The 21,661-nt window shown below is 45.9% G+C and overlaps 2 protein-coding genes across 7 annotated transcripts in view; both read left to right on the top strand.

Annotated features, from left to right (window-relative positions):
* Nucleotides 1-17,760, top strand: part of LOC109749708 (cysteine-rich receptor-like protein kinase 10) — a 25,703-nt gene extending 7,943 nt beyond the window's left edge. For 4 of the 6 annotated variants that reach the window (XM_073498939.1, XM_073498937.1, XM_073498932.1 and 1 more), the window contains 3 exons: nt 9,271-9,421; nt 9,526-9,731; nt 11,818-13,215. In XM_073498939.1, coding sequence (XP_073355040.1) covers nt 9,271-9,421; nt 9,526-9,702 — 328 coding nt within the window. In that variant the 3' untranslated portion in view covers nt 9,703-9,731; nt 11,818-13,215. Of the gene's footprint in view, nt 1-1,435; nt 1,566-9,270; nt 9,422-9,525; nt 9,732-11,817; nt 13,216-17,620 lie in introns of those variants that run through there. The other 2 variants (XR_012183796.1, XM_045227954.2) reach the window with 2 other exon arrangements.
* LOC109749707 (uncharacterized) lies at nt 17,487-21,661 on the top strand. The gene is made up of 12 exons (XM_073498942.1): nt 17,487-17,759; nt 17,841-18,106; nt 18,472-18,478; nt 18,744-18,955; nt 19,065-19,212; nt 19,318-19,857; nt 20,002-20,063; nt 20,136-20,190; nt 20,279-20,315; nt 20,446-20,774; nt 20,919-21,050; nt 21,215-21,661. Exons 1-12 carry the CDS (start codon nt 17,601-17,603, stop codon nt 21,413-21,415), a joined length of 2,148 nt encoding a protein of 715 aa, XP_073355043.1. The 5' UTR covers nt 17,487-17,600; the 3' UTR covers nt 21,416-21,661.

Raw genomic sequence — 21,661 nt, 5'->3', positions numbered from 1 at the left:
GGAGGGAAGGCTGCCGCCAGGGAGAGGGTTAGGTTGTGGTGAGGGGGAATGGATCGACCTATAGGTTTCCAGGGGTGGGATGGGCCGATGGGCCAAGCAAATACTTAAAAAAATGCATGACAGGTTCGACTCAGACACAGAGACTAGTCGAGTGACTCGAAAACAGAGCCTCCAACTCACGGCACAACCACCAATAGTTAACACATAACCTGTAAGGGACCTCCTCTTGTCCAAATCTAATCTGAATCCACATGGCCAGCTAGTCCCTCACCAGTCTTGCCGAATTTCAAACAAGCATTAGAAGTGCCAGGAAGGTACTTGAAAATCCACTGAACAACCTTCCAATGTTCTTTAAGTTAATTGGATAAAGGCCACTCTAATTCTGGCGATTCCGAGAAATGCCACTGCAATTTCCAAACTTTGAAAAATGCCAGTGGCATTTTTCAAAGTTTGGAAATTGCAGTGGTGTTTCTCGGGATCGCCAGAATTTGAGTGGCATTTATCCAATTAACCCAGAACAGGGTTAGCCATGTATCGACTGACCAAACTCATTGCAAATGACAAATCAAGCCTAGAACACACCATGGCATACATTAAAGAACCAACAACATTGGAATATGGAACTCTTGACATATACTCGAACTCTTCATCATTACTAGGACAATGAGAAGATGATAATTTGAAATGAGGAGCAATGGGAATACTTACTGACTTAGCATCATGCATGTTAAAACGATGAAGAACTTTATTAATGTAACTCTGCTGACTAAGAAATAACAAACCAGAATTTCTGTCTCTCGTAATCTCCATACCTAGAATTTTTTAGCAACACCAAGATCTTTAAAGTGGTGATCTCTTTCTTGCCCTTGGCAGCAATCAACATATCATCAACATATAACAACAAGTATATAGGTGATCCATCAACAAATTTAATGTAAACACAACTATCATATGCAGACGTCTTAAATCCATGAGCTATCATAAATGAATCAATTCTTTTATACCACTGTCTCGGAGATTATTTCAGACCCTATAGTGACCTCTTTAACTTGCAAACGAATTTCTCCTTAACAGGCATTATGAAACCCTCTGGTTGGTCCATGTAAATATCCTCCTCCAGTTCACCATGCAGAAAGGCAGTCTTGAGATCTAACTGCTCAAGCTCAAGATCATGCATAGCAACAGTACCAAAAAATGCACGAATGGAACTATGCTTCACAACTAGAGAGAACACATCATTATAATCAATACCTGGTATCTGACTGAAGCCCTTAGCCACTAACCTTGCCTTAAACCTCGCGGGCTCACTAGGAGACAAACCCTCCTTTCTTTTGAAGATCCATTTGGCAGCGAACGGTCTTCTTTTGTTTAGGAAAGCGCACAACATCCCATGTGCCATTTTTCTCAAGTGACTGCATCTCTTCATGCATAGCAGCAATCCAGTTCTCGCGGTGACCGGAAGCAACCACTTCAGTGTATGTGGACGGCTCATGGATGTTCTCAACCTGTTATGCGCAACTGAAAGCATAGTGAGCAAGAGCAATGTCACACTCTTCAGTTAGGCGGTTAGTTTTCTTAATGACTCTCTTTGTCCTCCCATCTACAAGAGTTTGAACTTGTCGCTGCAAAACAGGGGGTGAGTGTTGCACAACATCATCATCATGAACCTTTGTATCTGGAGCATCATCAACATTTTCATAAACCTGTGCATCTGGAGCAAAATCATCATAACCAGCAATTACATTTTCCTCCTCATCAAGGTGCTTCACCTACACAGTAACTTGTTGTGGCTCTACCTCAAAAGTATCTATGGACAGATCATCATGATACATAACAGATTCATTGAAAACAACACGCCTGCTAACGAAAACCTTATTAGTTTCAGGATTCCATAACCTGTATCCTTTTATTCCTGAACCGTAACCAACAAACACACACTTAATAGCTCTAGGCCCAAGTTTTCCATTATCAACGTGTGCATATGCAGTGGAACCGAAAACTCTCAACTGTGAACAATCAGCTGGTGTACCAGACCATACCTCAATGGGAGTTTTCTTATTAAGTGGAATGGATGGTGACCTGTTGATGAGGTAGCAGGCGGTGGAGGCGGCTTCAGCCCAAAAATGTTTGCACATGCGAGCATTGGACAACATGCAGTGAGCCCTGGAGATGATGGTTCTTTTCATGCGCTCAGCCACACCATTCTGTTGAAGAGTGTACTGGACGGTGTGGTGTCTGACGATGCCCAAGTTTCTGCAATAACTGTTAAAAGCTTTTGAACGGAATTCCATACCATTGTCAGTACGAAGTATTTTTACCTTCCTCTCAGCTTGCCTTTCTACCATAACTTTCCAATCCTTAAAGGCATCATACACATCATATTTATTTTTCAGACAATAAGGCCACGCTTTTCTGGAGTAATCATAAATAATTGTAAGCATATAACGAGCACCATCAAGCTAGGGTTTACGGGAAGGTCCCCACAAATCAGCATGTACGTGATCTAATATACCTTCTGTGGTATGGACAACAACATTGAACTTTACCCTCTTGTGCTTACCGAAGATGCAGTGCTCACAAAACTCCAACTCACTTACGTTGCAACCATCCAGAAGTTCTCTCTTGGTCAATTTTGCCATGCCAAGTTTACTCGTATGCCTAAGGCGCATATGCCATATTAGTTTTACTGGAGTTATCAGAAGTAACAGTAGCAACAGCAGTACCAGTAATAGTGCTTCCTCTAAGAACATGTAACTTAGCAAAATTCATGTCAACTATCATATGAACGAGGGAACCTTTTGTTACCTTCAAAACTCCACCTGAACCGGAGTGCTTGTACCCTTTGACGTCAAGAGTACTCAACGAGATGAGGTTTCTGTCCATGCCTGGTATGTGTCTCACATCTATCAACATGCGTACCATGCCGTCATGTGTCCTGATCTGAACAGAACCAATGCCCACAATCTCACATGGGTTGTCATCTCCCATATGCACAACGTCTCCACTCTGCACAAACTCATAAGTATTGAACCAATCTCTATTACAACATATATGAAACGAACAGGCAGAATCAAGTATCCATTCATCATGACATGAAATGCAGCCAGCAAAAACAACTAAAGCATCATCTGAATCAGACTTATTTCCAGATGTAACATTGACCTTACCATCACCATCGGATTTGTTTTTATTCCATGTACCGTTCCTCTTGTCCTTATTTTCCAACTTCCAACAGTTCTCGATGAGATGACCCTCTTTCTTACAATACCTACAGGATTCTTTCTTCCCAGATTCTTTGGACTTCGAATGACCTTTGTCCTTGCTTTTATCTTTGTTGTTGTAGTAGTATTTTTTCTGCTCAGGCTTGCCTCGTACCTGCAAAGCTTCTCCTTTGGAGGATGATTCCTCAAATTGCAACATATCTTTCATCTTTTCCTTCTGTTGAAGGGCCTCATATACTTCAGCAATAGTTAGTTCATTACGGCTATATAATATGGTATCTCGAAAATTTGAAAAGGAACTAGGCATAGAGCATAAAAGTAGAAGACCTAAATCTTCAGCATCATACATTACGTCCATAGACTGTATGTCAGAAATGGTCTCCTTGAAGATTGATAAGTGGCTTAGCACCGAACCACCTTCTTGCAACTTGTGCGTGAACAACTTCATCTTCATGTGCATCTTACTGGTCAGGTCCTTGGACATGCAGATTGACTCCAGTTTCAGCCAGAGAGATGCTGTATTTTTCTCCTCCAGCACTTCTTGCAAAATATTGTTAGATAGATGAAGATGAATCAAAGACAAAGCCTTACGATCTCTGTGCTTCTCATCCTCGGTCCACACCTTTGGTTCTTTTCCACCGAAGCCATCTAGCGCCTCATCCAGATCGGGATGTGCCAGCACAGCCCACATCTTCACTTGCCACAAGGAAAACCTCGTGTCGTACGTAGTCCAGCAGCGGAATATCGAACTTCATCGATGCCATGTCATCGAAACCCTAGACAGAAACAAGGTTCTGATACCACTTGTTAGAGATATGACAGGCAAATCAACACGAGAAGAACGAAAACAAACAAGGGACACGAAATTTTAACGTGGAAAACCCCTCCAACACGAAGGGGAAAAACCATGGGCGCCAGCCTACCGGCAGTACCAGTAGTTAGTCTTTCTCTTTATACTTGAATTTGGAGCATAACATAACAGTTTCTTCCACGCTGGTCTAGTAGTTGCTTCTGGTCGCTGAAGTTTAATCGAAACAAATGAAGCGGCTTAAGGGCAAAATGGTCCCAAAAGTGTTGATGGGTGGGTCCAGACGGAAAATAGAGAAAAAGGTCAATTTGTGCCATTTTCTACAATTCACAATCAAATATGTGTGAAAGACGAGGTAAATCAACTACACGGAGTGAATATGATATTCTAAATTTTCTATTCGGAAACAGGAGTAATCAGTGGAATGGAAGAACTAGAACTAAAACTGAGTGAACAGGTTGAAGATACATGAATAATTCTAGACAACAATGGTAACAAATGCATCGGTAAGTACATGTAGACATGAAGAAATAGGAGCAAATAACAGCAGGAGTAAGCATAAACATATGAAGTACTAGAGATGGACTTTGCAGAAAACGTAAACATAATGGATTCAACTCTAGGTCACAAACAAAAGGGTATGGACTCAATAAGAACAATACCTTAACTGAAACGTAGAGGAGTGACCGAGATAGAACCAGATTGCAGTTGAAGACAGAGTATTTGTTTACCTAAGTTGAAATTGTTGGCAACAAGTCTACGTCTTCGTTGGAGACGCTGAGCACATTGCTCCAAAGTCACAGAAGACTTCACCTTAATATCCTTGAGCTAAGTTTTCAGAATTCACTCAATCACACATGGTAGATCTCGCGGTGGCCTTCCATCCGGTATAAACTTGTTTGTAGAATCCACAGTTTGGATGCTAACAAATTGACGCATAACCATCAAGAAGATGGCAATTCTTCAAGAGTAATAGGCAGGATCTCTAGGCTCAGTTGTGTTCTTGCGGTGATGCAATCACAACTCAATCAGATTTCACTCAATTTTTTCCTCACTTAGGATTGTTCTCATAACCGGATGGGAAACTCATTGCAAACATAGGTTGACACGAAATGTTTCCCCCGTGGTTGGATAGTTGGCGCTATCGTACATGCACGTTGATGGAGACTTTGAACCAAAGGTTCTAGGATCACAAGGATGCCGATTGTGTCGATCACTAAGCAACCCAGCAAGCACAACCAATCTATTCCATCATGGTTTGCGCTTAGAAGCCTCACTATGGTAGATCTTCACCAAGTGGGCAATCTCCTGTTCCATACAAACTCTTGACTCCTTCACATGTAGAAAATTGATTAGATATCAAATGACTCCTAACCGTCTAGGATGCGCACACCATCCAAGAGTAACAAACCATGAAAAATCACTCGACAAGAACCCCTTGAATGATCTTCAATCAAAGGTCCTTCATGAATCCATAGGAATAGTCTCACAAGAATAAGATTGTGTTAAAAGAAGCGATCTTGAGGTGTAGGGACTCAAGAAAGGAAAGTTATTACCTTCAAAGAATCAAAGTAGTGAACATGGAAGCATCCAATACTTTCTCTCTTCTCTTTTTCCCTTGGATTGGCTGGCGACTGGATGTGTGAAATGGATAATGATGGTTGCAGCCACGAAAGTTTAGGAGAGGATATTTATAGAGAAGATCCAAATTTTTGCCGTCACTAGAAAAGGCTAGCGATCCATCACAAAACCTACAAAGAAACAAATAATTGAATAGGCTATCTTCAGAAGAAGCGTATATCTAAAAATTACATTAGTTTAGTTCAGGGAGAACTTTTTTTTTTTGCGGGGGGTTCAGGGAGAACTTCGCAAGCAAAGCCACCCTATTCATTTAGCATTCTTGAATTACGTACTTGATGTATACCTGGAGATTCTTACACTCATTGAACAACGAGAAAAAACTAAGCCACATTAGGTTTTGTGCAGTAAATTTCAATAGCTCAGGTGAACGACATTCATATTCGATGATTTTTATTTTATTGTTTTGCGAAAATGTTAGAAATGAAGATGAGATTTCATCGATTGAAAATCATACTCCCCATAGAGCATCCAGTCATAAAACTTCCAGTGATTATAATTGTTTTTCATACAAGCATAACTACTCATTCCATCTCTCCTCAACTTTCCCGGTTTTCGGCCCAAGCTGCCATCAAAATGGGTCATTTCATAACTGCATAAAATGTTAGAATAAATCCAAGGCATAACGTCGATCATCCGAGGACCAAACAATCACACGAACACGACACCGAGATTTGTTAACAAGGTTCACCGATATGGCTACATCCCCGGGGCCTGACTATGGGCGCTCCTTCCCATGACACCGTTACAATACCGCACCCGGCCGCCCTGGACAGCGGCACAAGCCGCCGGCTTCCCCTGCGTTCCGGTGCTATTATGTTGGCATAGGTTACATCGTGTGTCTACCCCCACTATATATGAGAGGCCTAGGATACAAGTGTCCTACTAGGACACGACTCCATATCCTATGTAAACACAATACTACTCAGAGTACAACTGTAACCTATCTTGTACACAATATTCGATACAACTCTAACAAACTCCACCTTGGCGAATATTCTCCACCACCTTGAATTCGTTAATGCGTCAAACTTCCGTGTACATTGGACTTGAGTTTATCCCATGAGCACCGCTGCTACTCCAAAGACTCCATATGACTCTACCTGCAACTTGTAGTCCCTTCTTTTCTTGACCATAGTCAACACTCGAGCAAAATTAAGTTCCTTGTTACTCTAGTTTGTGCTCCCAACTTCCAGAGTATCCGTCCAATGTCATCACACACTGATCACTGACCTGCGTGAAAGTGAACAACTCACATATTGGGTGTCACACATAAGAGTTGTCTGAACTCAACATCACCGCTCCTTTCTTGACCGCCTGTCTGAAACTTGAAGGAATTTCACCATTGCTTGTAGTCATCCCGAGTCAAATTCACAGTTGTCTCACCACATGTATGGCTACCAGAGCCCTGGCCCGTCTCCATGTCCCATGCATACCGCACGCCTCGCCGCTATTATCGCGTCGAGCCTCCGCTGTCTCGGTCGAGTCTCAAGGGTTGCGAAACCACACCACTCAACCCCCACTGCAGAGTACCACCGATCATCACCGACCGATGACGAGTTTCACGCTTCCATCAGACCACTGGGCTCTAGTCCAAACTATGTGTCCCTCGCTTTTTTCCCGCTGAATAGGCTTCGACTCTCCGTCGACTTACGCCGTAGCCCCTCAATCGGCACTGAGTGAAGTCTTCCAGACTTCAGCTCCACCTTCAACATGACTCCATGGTAGAGAATCAGTCCACCCCTGCGCCTCATCGACTTCAAGCTCCGTGTATACAACACCTTGAATCAATCCCGCGCCATAGTCTTGTCGAAGCCGCACAAGCCTCGGGCATGTGCACCACGTGTTTCCACGCCCAGAAGTCGGTCACCATCAGTATCACGCTCCTATGTCGCCGACGCCGATCTCACCACCATCTTCTGTACCAACCGACATCCAAGTCGATCCGTCAGACTAGCTTGTCCGACCAAGCCGATCTTATTCGGCTGCAACCATGCTCTACCCTGCGTCCGCCCGCACATCTACATGCCTTGCATGATGCCCTGTGTATGCATGATCCTGCCACGACGAACTCCAGACTCCTCCAAGCCTTATATGCACGTCGCCATCCTCGCCACATACTCTTTGAACCCTCTGAACAATCTTAACAGAAAAACTTCCATGCAAAATACCTATTCCTTGCACCATAATTTTTCATATCCATTGCCCAGTACTTGTACGTGTACTCTAGCAGCAAGACAAATTGTTTCATCTCTCAACTGCCCCTGTACGCAAGCAAGTTCCGTATGCATGTGTCGACAGGCACTAAAGCCTTTTTTTAACTGCCCCTGTACGCAAGCCTTCCGCACTCCCTTGCTCGGTCAACCCCACAGACCTGGGCCTCAAGCTCTCGCTCCACAGACCTGGGCCTCAAGCTCTCGCTCCGCGCTGGGCCTTGACCGCCTCGCTGAACCATGCTGGGCCTTGAGCGCCCCCCGCACTCCCTTGCTCGGTCAACCCCCCTGACCAAAAAGATCAGATCGCCCCCGCCGCCTGCTAGGTCACCAGCTGCTGCCACGCGCTTGTGTGATGTTGCCTGTTGTTGCGTGCGCTGTCGTCTTCCGCGTGCGTTGTGCTGCTCCGTGATTGACTCCATCGGATACGTTGTCGTCTTTCTGATCGCACCAGCAAATAAGACGCATTACTTGCAACCGATTCCGACGAAACACATAACTCGATCTTCAATCCCGCAGCCTCCGTAGTTTCACCTCTAGATCAACGATCCATCGCCTCTTCGAAACCTTGTCATGATACCACTTGTTAAAATAAATCCGAAGCATACCGTCAATCATCCGAGGCATACCGTCAATCATCTGAGGACCAAGCAATCACACGAACACGACACCAAGATTTGTTAACGAGGTTCAGCGATATGGCTACATCCCCGGGGCCTGACTATGGGCGCTCCTCCCCATGACACCATTACAATACCGCACCCGGTCGCCCTGGACACCGGCACAAGCCGCCGGCTTCCACTGCGTTCCGGTGCTATTATGTTGGCATAGGTTACATACTTACATCGTGTGTCTACCCCCACTATATATAAGAGGCCTAGGATACAAATGTCCTACTAGGACACGACTCCATATCCTATGTAAATACAATACTACTCAGAGTCTAACTGTAACCTACCTTATACACAATATTCGGCACAACTCTAACATAAAAACAGGAGCCAAAGATGACAAGGGGCTACATCTGCGCCCTGGTATGGAGCCATCATTATCTTCGGCATAACGTGAAGACCTTCCTAGGGTCTGCGAGTCATTCTGGAATAATAATCTTTCAAATGAGTTTTTCTCAGTTTACCAATATTTTGCATACACTGTATTCTATGATTACCCGGAAAAAAAGTATATTATACTATTGTTGTGTTTTTCATAATTACTAGTGTCAGTATACATAAATTGCACACCACCATGGGCTCAGTTTCTCAGAATTTAGATTCATATATAAACAATTTTTTAGTTAACTCAAATTTTTGACATTTTTTTTACATTGCCTGGACATATTATGTTTCTTTACCTGACCCGAATAATATTTTTAATGTACAATGACATGCAGGGGCTACTTGCCACCAGAGTATGTGCAGCAAGGACTGATGACAAAAGAGTTTGATATATTTGGTTTGGGTGTTATAATTGCAAAGTTAATGGCTGGACGTGAAGGCTACTCCAAAATTGATGACATGAAAGAGAAAATGTTTATTAAGCATGTAAGGACAAAAGGTTCTTCATACTAGTATTACCGTCACTTTTGGAAAAACATGTTTGCCTTGTTTGTGCTATAGATGGGTATAACATCATGTTCCGGTGCCAGGTACATGGCAACTGGAGAAAAAAGATGCGCGCAACATTGCCACCTAGACAACTCGAAGTATATTGTGAACAGGTCAAGACATGCATTCAGATAGCACTGGAATGCATGAAGCGTGAGCGACAAGAAAGGCCCGCCATACAGTCCATTGTCTCTAGATTGGAACAGACAGAATACTGATAGGTAACCTAGAGCGGCAGACAGAACAGGTGAGATCACATATGAGAATATTGGCATTTCCTTTACTAGAAGAAATAAAAAAATGCGAGAAAAGAAATAATCTTATTAGTAGCACGATATCTTATTATCATACCCTGACTTCATACTCACCCAAGAGATACAGCGATATCCATACAAGAGACAATGTCCTGATTTGAAAATATTTCTTCTGAAACATTAGATACATATGCGTAGTAGACTTACTTTCTAGTACTCCCTCTGTCTGAAATTACTTGTCGCTCAAACGGATGTACCTAGCACTATAATTCCGGATGGAGGGAGTACTTTATAGTACGTACGAACAAAACATACTAGTGGTCCAGCTCGTGATAGAGTGCACATACATTTGTAGTGCCACACTTCTGTCCTATCTTACATGAAACTGCTAGTCATGCCAAAATGACCTAAAAACTGCTAGTCATGCCAAAATGACCTAAAAACGAAGAATTCTAACAGGCTCCTGAGTCTCGAGAAGTTTAACTGGTAACAGACCATCTTTTCTATAGGGCTGAAGTTCCAATGTTGCAATAAAATTGTTAATTTGCCATACGATCGGTTTCTCAAGACTTTTCTAGAAAACACACAGAATGTTTTGCGTCTTGATGGATTAATAGATGGAAATGTATGCTTATGTATACGTCCATGGAATGGCCAACACCCTAAAGTTACAACGCTACACGCCTAAATGTTGGGCACCGTCTCTCTTGCCTTCACCCTGATCGTGCAAGCATGCTTTCAATATTGGTTTCCACCTCGATGAAGATAAGAAAGAGCGTTGTGCTTCTTCCAGATCCACCAGGTTGTAAACATGATTACAGGCCACCAAAGTTTTCCCCGAAGATTGAAAGTCGATTGGTCAATCTTTTTTTTAGGGAATATTGGCCGATCTTTTATCCATGAAATTCTTATTAGGCATAGGAATGGGTGGCTATAGTAGAAATTAGCCAACTATATTTACTTTAACTATTAATGGAAGTTGGTAGGTTCACCTTACCTTCTCTCTTGGTTTTTTCCTCCCCACGTCCCTCCCCTTTTGGTTTCCTCTTAATTTTTGGTAATCTCAATCGATGTGGCACAAAATAAAAACCAACATAAATAGGCTAATTTGGAATAATCTAAAATAAATCGGTGCTTTGCCAAATTACATACTGCATTAACTCGATCAAACCAATTCTTACAAAAATCTCAACTAGATCAAAGCTTTTCTTACCTTTCCCTACCCATATCCAAATCAAATCAAATTTACCAAAACCTAATTAAACCGAAACTTTTCTAGCCTACTATAATTTATTTTTTTACCAAAATCTAGAATATGATGGGTATAAGGTATATGTCGGACAAGATTGATGTTGAACCATTAGAATATGTTTGACTCTGTTGCAACGCACAGGCAATTAGTAGAAGTAAGATTGGAAGTCAGGCTGGCTAACCCACTACCGATGGTGCTAGCCAGTAAGACCTTTTGCTTTTCTCTTTTTTAGACCTATGGGTATCTCCAAAGCTTGCCCGCAAATGACTTCTGTATATATCCGTTTTTATGTCCGGACATGGTCCGCGGACATGATGCAGGAGGGAGCCATCCAATGTTATTCACAAAGTAATCCAATTGGGCAGAGAGAAAATAGGTGGGGACCATGCATGTGGTAGGATATTGTGGTGTGGCGTACGGTTGAGAGGAGAGATGGGCGGGGACCATGCATGTGAAGAGAGAGAGAGAGAGAGAGAGAGAGAGAGAGAGAAACGAGAGAAGGACCACGCGGAGGCTTTGTATTGGTCAAGTGCATATCCAGACTCCCGCAAAGCTCTTCCACGTTTGTCGTGGATTTGCCGAAATACGGACGTCCGGACCACTTCGTAAACTAATAAGGGTCCCTATTGGATGACAAAAGTTGCCATAAACGATATGAACACCACAATCCGGACATACACCGAAGCTTTGAGAGTCTCCTTGGATGCCCTAACAAGGCCATGTTGAGAAGTGTCCGTTCGTAGTATTCACTCCCCAGATAAGTAAGGAAAACATATGCCTGCTCTTTATGAACTTATTGGCCTAATTGTATATTTTGTTCTTGACAGTTCTTCGATGCGGAAACCATTCGTCTCAGGGGAGGCCTCCAGGTTACACTTCCAGGTTAGTTCTACCTTGGATATAGTCTTTCTTTGTGATGTAGAATGGCAAAACCACACCAGTCTCTGCATGGTCTAAAATATTACAGACCGTTACAAAGTTGAACATTTCATGATAGAGAAACTTAAACATTACTGTTTCACAAAAAAAAACTTAAACATTACTCCCTCCACTACAAAATTCTTGAAGTTCAAGGTTAGTTTTAAGTCAAACTTCGTGTGTGTGTGTGTGTGTGTGTGTGTGTGTGTGTGTGTGTGTGTGACATGAAATATGTTTTGTGACGAACCTAATGAGACAAATATGGTGTTGTAAATATTAGTATATTTCAATAAATTTGGTCAGATTTTAATATGTTTGATTTAGAACAGACTTAAAGTATTTTTTGTCGAAAAGCAACGATGTTGCATTTTATTGATGAAGAAGAAGAACCGTTACAACCCAGACTGACCTCACAAACACACACACACACAACCGCAACACCCAAACCTCATGAGGAGCACATCAGCAACAACAACAACACAAGAGGTGATGCAATACCAACTCGCCATCAGTGATTTCGAATGCCCAACCAACCACCAGAGTTAATAGACCTCCATTTTAATCTAACCAAGCAAGGCGAGTGCCTTCGGCATTGGCCGTCTTGTTGCCACCCAACAACACCTCTCAAAGAAAGTGGGAGGCATCATACATGAACGAGATGATCTAAGGAGGATCACGACTCGCTAACCCAGCTTCAAATGGAGATATTGCAACAGATCGCCACTTGATTGAGAACCCATACCACATCGAAGATATTGCAACAGATCGCCACTTGATTGAGAACCCATACCACATCCTCGGAGCACAAACTCTAGCAACCATCCTTGCACCATAAGATCAACCAAGCATAACATCGGCAACTACCCTCGTACCACTGGTCCCTTCAGCTGGTGTATACTCCTAGAACGATGCCTTAAGAGGTGAGCTGCAAAGCACCAATGTCTTCTTACCCCCTAAAGCATCAAAGCCCCCCCCCCCCCCCCCTCGCATCAGCACGCCCATGCAATAACTAGTCGAACCGTCGCCACTCGCCCACACCCGATAAACGGCGACCCCATGCGTCTGACGGTCACCGCAACCACCAGCAGATCAGCGCGTAAGAGCATCTCCAGCTGTTCGGCCCCTCAGGGGCTTGAAATAGAGTCGCCTGGGGGCGCGCCGGCGAAAATGTCAGCGTGGGGGCGGTCGGTTTTCCAATCGCCGACCCAAGCCCAACCCAGACGCCGTTTTTCTGAAAAATAAACTCGGCCAAACACGACACATATTCAGCCAAACTAGGCAATTTCATTAATATTTGTACATAAAAACTTAAAAACATAATTTAAAAACTAAAAACATTTAAAGAACTACTGCGCCGCCGTCCGCCGCCCCTCCTATAAGCCGAAGAACGCGTCGAAGGCGCTGTAGTCGCCGCCGTCGTCGGTCTCCCCTTCACGTCGCCACCGTCCTTGCTGCACCCCGGTTGCGTCGCCTTGGCGGACGGGCTTGGTTGGCAGTGGTGGTGCGTCGTCGTCACTGTCCTCGAGGACAATGACACCGTTGTCGTCGCGGTCACGGCGCTGGGCGGCGATCTTGAGGGCGCGGCGCTGACGCTCCATCTTCAGCTTGACGTAGTCCTCGCGCACCCACTTGAGGGCGGCCTCGTCGGCGGCGGCCATGTCGTCGTGCTCGTTCTTCATGGCGACGAGCCCCGACTCCATCTTCGGCTTGATGAGGCGGGAGGAGGAGGAACCACGGCTCGTTGATGACGAGGGCGCTGCCGCGGGTGCGCCAGCCGAGCGGCGTCTCCACGGGCTCGGCCTTGACGCTGGCGAGCGCCGGCGAGCCGGAGGAGAGGGAGGAGGAGAGGGAGGAGGAGGAGGACGACCCACCCGCCATCCACCTTGGCAGCCAAATCTCGCCGCTCTGGCGGTGGAGAGGCGCCGGGGGAGCCGGGTACTGGAGCGGCGGCTGGTTGCCGCCCTCGAGGTGCTCGAGGATGTAGTGTTGCGTCCGCCCGGGGACGCCCCACGACAGGCGGCGGCCGTCGGCGTTGTGGCGCCCCCTCAACGGCGCGTTGTTGGTGGAGGCGACCTGCTCCTCGTGGCGGCGCTGGAAGTACGCCGTCCAGCTGGCGTGGTTGTTGGCGGCGTACTCTGGGCGGCCGCGCACCTCCTCTGGCAGGGAGGCCCGGACGCGCGCAATCTCGTCGTGGAAGTGGTCGGGGTGGTCGGCGTCGGGCTACGGGGGGACTGGGACGCCTCCGGCGCTGAGCCTCCACCGCCCCGGCGCGTGCATGTCAGGCGGCGCCGGGTAGTTGGCCTCGTGGAGGAGGTATGCCTCCCACTCGTGCAGGGTGCGGCGGCCGAAGCCGTTGGCTGCCGCACCGTCGCGGGAAACGTTCATCCATCGGAGGCTGGTGGCGGGGGAGAGAGAGACGGGATGGGGCGCCGGTGATGAGAGAGAGAGGGATTGCGGGGCGAAGGAGAGTGCGTCCACCGGCGAGGAGGGGTGACTTTTTATAGCCGCGGGGGGCGGCAGAAGTGTGTGTACGCGTGGCGGGAGGGGGACGGCGGGTACGTTTTCGGAAATCATAGATCCCATCTGTACTCCGATCATGCCGAATTTTCTGATCTTATCGATCATCGCGAGTCAAATTCGGATTTACGTTTCACTGTTAACCTCGATGGCGGATACCGACCGGTAGGGGTAGGTTGTGTCACGACCTCATCGATTCCGATCATCAGAAAACATAGCCACATCGATCCCCATGTGCAGTTGATCTCATCAACCGTGCACATAGCCGATCTCATAAACGATGACATATCTCATCTGCCGCCCCCACATATCTAATATGCATACGATCTGAATCCAAATCCTATAGCAGAGCCTCTGATACCACTGTTGGGATCTATGGTATGGTGCGTTGACTACAAATTAAAAATTTCCTACGCGCAGAACAACCAAGAACATGCTACGGGAGATGGATCACAGATCATTACCACTAGACACGCAGTGCCGTGCAGCGGAAGAAGAGTTGGGGCAGCGCGTCCGCGTGGATCGTCTCCTCCTCGTCCGATCTCCCTCGAACGGCCGGTCGTCGGATCCCACGTACAGGTTCGCCGGAGTGGCGCAGGTGCACCGCCTCTAACGGTATCCGCGCGTGCAGGAGGAACACCGTGCGGCGGACTGCTAGATCTGATCACACAGTCGGCGGCAAGTGGAGGTGGCTATTCGCAACACATGCAAACCCTAGTGACAACGCCGAAGTGATCAACCGAATGAGTGTGCCACACCCCCACTTTATATAGGCGTCCGTCGTGGGCTCAACACTTGGGCCTCACACGGATCCTGAAGCCTAAAGTTTGTTCGGCTTGGATCCAAGTCCGAGTAGGATCACATCTGACTGGTGGAGTTGGACCCAGCCTCACAGGTTCCTTCCCTTAAGCGCGCGACCCCTTAGGTTCTTGTTCACTTGGTCGCGAGTCAGATCACATCCGACTCAGCTAGTCGGTAGCGGCCTCTAGCAAAGCGTGCCGACTCCAAGTGCCCGATGAAGCTGGTTAGACGAACCTGTACATCACACTTCTGTTCTCTTTGCCACACGATATATGTTGTCGGGCTCAAGGCGAGTCTGTCATTCTTGTGCTAGCCCGACCGCTTTCTCGTTCCTGTGATGCCGACCACAAACCGGATTATCTCATAATCCTTGTCGCATGGCCATGCTTATCCTGGTCGGATCACGCGAGGGGCAAAGAGTATATCTCTCCTAATCAGAGGTGCAAATCCCATCTTGCTCGACCATGTCTCGCAGCATGGGTCTGGACAAGCCCGAAACCGACCTTTGTAACTACCTAGTCACGGAGTAGCGTTTGGTTGGCCCGAAGCAGGTCTGTCACCATCCTAAGTACATGCGCCAGCTCAGGTCTTAGGACATAGAACGTATGTTGTACTAGAGACTCACCGATGACATATCGCTGCGTCTCATGGTTGGGTCTGTCCGACTCGGACCTTATCTCGACTCGGATCCGACTACATCGAATCCGACCAGATCCTTCCGAGTCCATATTATCCGGTTAGCATCCAATGCTCCATGGCTAGTGAGACCAAGCCATCGACCGTGTCATATGCTACCCTTTCGACTAAGGACCTTTTAGGACAGTCATCATACAATGCATGATCCCACAAACAAGTCACGTACTTGCTGATACACATCATTGATTATGTCCAAGGACTATCTTTATTCATAAACACAAGGAAATATCATCATACATGATTGCCTCTAGGGCATATCTCCAACAAGACCGCCATCCGGAGCTGCCGCCTCAACATCCCTATCGCGAGATACCGTACGCCGCTCACATCACAATACACGCAACCACGGTAGGAAGAGCGACGACACTCTATCTACTCCTATCCCAACATCAGTCCCCTAATCTGGGTAGGCGCCTCCACCCTTGGAGGCACCAGCACGTGCGTCCCCAGCCAATGTCCGGTGGACTGGGGGGGGGGCACGATTCTTAGACTATCGACGGCCGTCGGCGAGCCAACCTCGAGCCCATGGCTAGGCGAGCTCACATGACGCCATGCCCATGGTCACCAGCACTAATCCGTTCACCAACCAACGGTATCCCGACCACCGCCGTTGACCACCGCACCCACGAGGAGAGCAAAAGCACCACCCGCGAGCACACCCCGGACCGAACCCACCTCACTACCCGGAGCAAGAGCTCCGATCCGCCTCGGGCCCAAATCCAGTATACCCGAGCATAAACCCTAAATCGTAGCAGCCGCGACGAGCTCGCCGCCGGCTCGTACCTAGGAGAAGGAAGGCACTCACCGCCACTCGCACCCCACCAGCAAGGAACAAACGCCGTGCCACACCGACACCCACGACCCGTGCACCCCCAGGCCGCCACCAGCACACCAACCCAGCACACCGAAGAACCCTAGCCATGGCCAGCACCAGCCATTAGAGGGGAGCCCCAAGCAGGGCTGGCAACTGCCGCCGGAGGGCAGCCCCGCGCCACCCAGGTCACTGGCGACCAGATCGAGGCATGCGGCCGCCTCAGGCGCGCCCGAGCGGCCATCCATGCGGCCACCAGGGACATAGCGGGCGTGCGGCACACACGGGAGCCTGCAGTCGCAGCCCGAGCATGCGCCATCATGCCCCGCCAACCGCCGAGAAGACCGCCCGCGTCAATCCCACCAACAGAGCGGAGAGAGGCCCGCCGCCACCGACACCAATTGGGCTTTGCCCGGCGACGACGAGGAGGGAGGAGGGTCGTGGGCCCCGCAGCGCTAGGGTTTTCCCCCGGTCTCCTGCGGTAGGGGTGGGTCGGGGCGTGATCCTAGCTGTAACCCCTTCTAGACAGCTCCGTACATCATTGTACATGCCCTGACGCTCCCTTTACACTGTTTGCTGGTACACGCAGATGACATTTGCGAGATTTATAAATTCATATTTGTCCCCCCCCCCAAAAAAATTCATATTTGTCTCTCGCAGTTCCAGTCACGTGCTCAGCCGTGTAATGTTTGTGAGCGTTGGTCAATGGATGGCGTGCCTTGCTTGTAGTCGTACCTTACTGTGTTAGGATGCTAAGAATAAGACACTCCGCATGAAAGAGATGTCAAATTTTCACATCAGTGTTACGTATTAACCACTGACATCTTTGAAAGAAAGCAGACATTTTAACCATTTTGATCAACTGAAATGGCCGCCGACTCCAGCAGTGGTAAAACTGATGATGGCAAGATCGGCGCTGCGAGTGCTGAACGGAATGAGTTGCCACTGCAACTATTGAGGAATATTACGGGTCAGTTCTCTGAGGAGCGAAGACTTGGCACTGGTGCATTCGGAACAGTTTATAAGGTATGACTTTACCTACCAGTTTCTCTTTTCAAAGGATGCTGGAAAAGGATGCCAATATAGATTCAATATGAGGTTAAACAGGGAATTCTAGAAGATGGCGAAGTGATTGCCGTGAATAAACTTGCGGAAAATTCGCCAGTGGCACGTGACAAAGCGTTTACTGACGAGGTTCAAAATCTTATGGCCCTCAAAAATGAAAATGTGCTCCCCTTGGTTGGCTATTGCTATGAAGGACAAAAGGAAGTGGTGTTTAACAATGGAAAATATATTGCTGCAGACATCTTTCAAAGTTTACTCTGCTATGAATATTTACCTGAAGGAACCCTTCAGAGGAATCTTTTTGATATGCAATACACTATCCAGTATATTTTGTGTTTCTAGTTTAGTTCATGTAATGTTTACACTATTAATTGGAGTTTGAGCAGGCTTGTTATACATACTCCTTTATTTATTTACCAGTATAGAATGACCAAACAGGGAAGTATTGCAAACTATCAGAAGGGGAAATCAAGTATAGTTATTTTTTGTTGAAATAGATTGTCCATTTTTTTTATAGCTCGAGCTTTTGAGTGAAGTTGTTAGGTGCATACAATTTGATATGATATCTAAGCCAAGAGGTCGTGTAAGAACTGTTCTAAGACAGTATTAGTAAATATATTTGTCATCTACATCAATCCCAAGTGTATGGCTTGGAGGAGTTTTAACTCCAGAGCGACTGTGTAATACTCCCTCCGTCCGGAATTACTTGTCGCACAAATGGATAAAAGTCGATGTATCTAGAACTAAAATATGTCTAGATACATCCATTTCTCCGACAAGAATTTTCGGACGGAGGGAGTATATATTATGCTAATATTTAACTCAAAATTTGCATCTGCTAATAAATCTTTTATTGTTAGGATTCAACGAAACAAATACTATTGGATGTAATGATCTTAGAGTGCTTAAACAATTTATTGTTTTACTTTGTCAGAAGTACCCAAGAAAATGGACTGGGAGACACGATTCAAAATAATTAAAGGGGTTTGCAAGGGTTTACTCTTTCTACATAGCATTCCTATTGTTCATATGGATCTCAAGCCAGAAAACATATGGTTGGATAATTACATGCGGCCGAAAATTGCGGAATTCGGTCTCTCGAGAATCTTCGGTCAAGAACAAACACGGATGAATGCACAAAATATCGTGGGATCATAGTAAGTCAGTCATAAACTATGATAAGATATAGTCCGTTTGTTATGAAGTAAATTGCACTTTAACCTCTATGGTAATGCTTGTAATGCCCTTAATGTTGATGGTATTCAGTGGATACATAGCTCCAGAATATCTATACAGAGGTGAAATCTCCACCATGTCAGACATTTACAGTTTAGGCCTACTCATCATGGAGACCAGCACAGGAGAGAAAAATTGTCCCGGGAATGAACCATCTGCAGTGAAATTTATTAAAAATGTAAGATAAAATAGGACTTGATGATTTCAAGGATGAAATTTAGGACCTTATGTTACATTTGTTTTATATTGTCTCAGTGGATCATAATTCCAACTCTGTACGTAGGTACGCGATAATTGGACAGAGGAGCGCATAGCCTCAGAGTACCCGTCACTAGATCCAGATTGCCTCAAGCAAATAAAAGCATGCATCAACATTGGACTGGAGTGTGTGGAGATTGGTCGGCGCAAGAGACCATCCATAGAAAAAATTATGGACACGCTCAACAGACTTTCGCAGGTAGACTCCAATAACGTTCTCAGCCTGCAACCCCAACGGATAAACTTCCCTATTGGGCCAAAGAGGTTGACCTCCAGCTCGCTTTACCTAATAAACAACAGAGATGATCGTATTGCCTTCAGGCTTGAAACCAAATTCCCAAGGAGGTACCTTACAAAGCTACCATTGTGTGGCGTTGTCCCGCCAAAGTGCACCTACATTCTCACTGGTTTGATACTACAAAGCAGTATTGCACACCATGAGGACCTCGACAGTGTCGACCCAGCTTCCGTGGCCATGTTCCTTGACACCGCCGGTGATGAGGTGCAAGAGGCAAAAGTTGAGGTTGCTTGCGAACCACTAGTTGAAACTATCTCTAACGACCAGGTTAGTTCAGTCAAGATCATGGTAAATATCTAATATTTGCACTGTCTTAGTTTGGCTTCGAATGTAGTGACCTGTCTTTTTCTGTTCCTTTCTACTGGACTATCAGAACTTTCTCTAACTTCCGTTGGTTCTTTCATGGGTCAGATCATAGACGGTCCTAATTACCGGGAGGTGTTGTCTGTAGATGTCCATCCAACAGAACCATGGTGAGTGCTGCTAATTCGTGAGCCAGACGATGATTTCCGCTCTGATTTTCTATTTCCCATCATCAAATGCAGGATCTTGACGAGCAACAAGAGGGGTCATGTTTGCATTTGGAACTACCAAACTCAGGTGTGTTGTCATCTTCCGTGGTTAGTATAGTGTGCTAGACCGTGGACTGAGCATTTAGAAATGATCAAATGATGTTCTTCGTGTGCAGGCAGAGGTGAACTCCATTGAAGTCACTAGAGAATCAGGCATGCTTCCTAACACTATTCACCTTTCTTACAAATAACTTGGCCTCGTCATGAACTTTTTAGAACTTCAAACCAGTAGCAGTGATCACCTACGAGAACTACAGTTTTGATATTATCTTGCCCGTTGCAGTATATTCTGCAAAATTCATTGAACGAGAGGGATGGTTTGTGGTTGGTGGTGATGACGGGTGCATCTATGTGTACAATTATAATACCATGAAAGAAGTTTACATGATCGAAGAAGCTCATGATGATCGCATCATGTGTCTGGTGGTGAATCCAACTCATTCATTTCTGCTGTCAGCGTCTGATGACCACAAGATTAAGCTTTGGGACTGGGCGAACGAATGGCAGTGTACCCGAACTTTTGAGGGGCATGATGACACAGTCACACAAGTAATGTTTAACCCGAGGCACAGCGAAAGCTTCGCGAGTGCTTCCTTGGATCACACAGTCAAGGTTTTATTTCCTCTACTAAATCTGATAAACAAAATTATGCACGGTTCTAGATCGAAATCTATGTTCTTTGGGCCTTGGACTGCACTACCCAATGCCTGCAAATTTGTTTATCTTTTTTTTAGAGCAAATGCCTGCAATTTACAGATCTGGAATATTCACTCTGAAACTTGCAACATCACGTGGGATGAGCATCCGGATGGTGTACTCTCTGTTCATTACCACCCACGGTATTTTCAGCAGTCTTTGATTTGTGGATCTTCAGATGGTGACGCAAAGGTATTACATATGGCTTCTTGACAGAACAATGCATTTGCATTTATATGTGAATACTAATATATTTTTTTTTTGGAAAAGGAGGCTTACCCCCGGCCTCTGCATCCGAAAGATGCATGTGGCCAATGTGAATACTAATATGTTGCTTCACTTTCTTATTGAATAAGATCTGGGACCTAGAGACGGACAGTTGCGTCGATACGCTCGAAGGACATGAAAAGGGTATCAATGCTCTTTGTTGGCACCCAGAACTTCGGGCACTAGTTACTGGATCGCTTGATGGGACCGTGCGAATCTTGAGCTGGATGTGTCATAGCAATACATACAAGTACTTATTTCTACTTATGTACAGCCTTACACCAAGATAATGCAGACTCGATCTTAGTCAGATGATATAGATTAACTTTTATTTGGCCTGTTTCTCCAAAAAGCATTTGATGGACGCATCAAAGTGATTATTGCCTAGAAAGAGGGTTTCCCCTCCAATTTCCATACAGGATGGAAACAAACAGTACAAAGTTCGGAGCAACAAATAAAAAGAAAGACATTCAGAGATTTTTAACACCAGACCAGAGAAACAAAAGCCCTTGTCTGAAAGTAAATTGTCCCATGTG

This window comes from Aegilops tauschii, chromosome 1, assembly GCF_002575655.3.
Source record: "Aegilops tauschii subsp. strangulata cultivar AL8/78 chromosome 1, Aet v6.0, whole genome shotgun sequence".
NCBI classification, from domain to species: domain Eukaryota; kingdom Viridiplantae; phylum Streptophyta; class Magnoliopsida; order Poales; family Poaceae; genus Aegilops; species Aegilops tauschii.
This window is presented reverse-complemented; position numbering and strand designations above follow the sequence as displayed.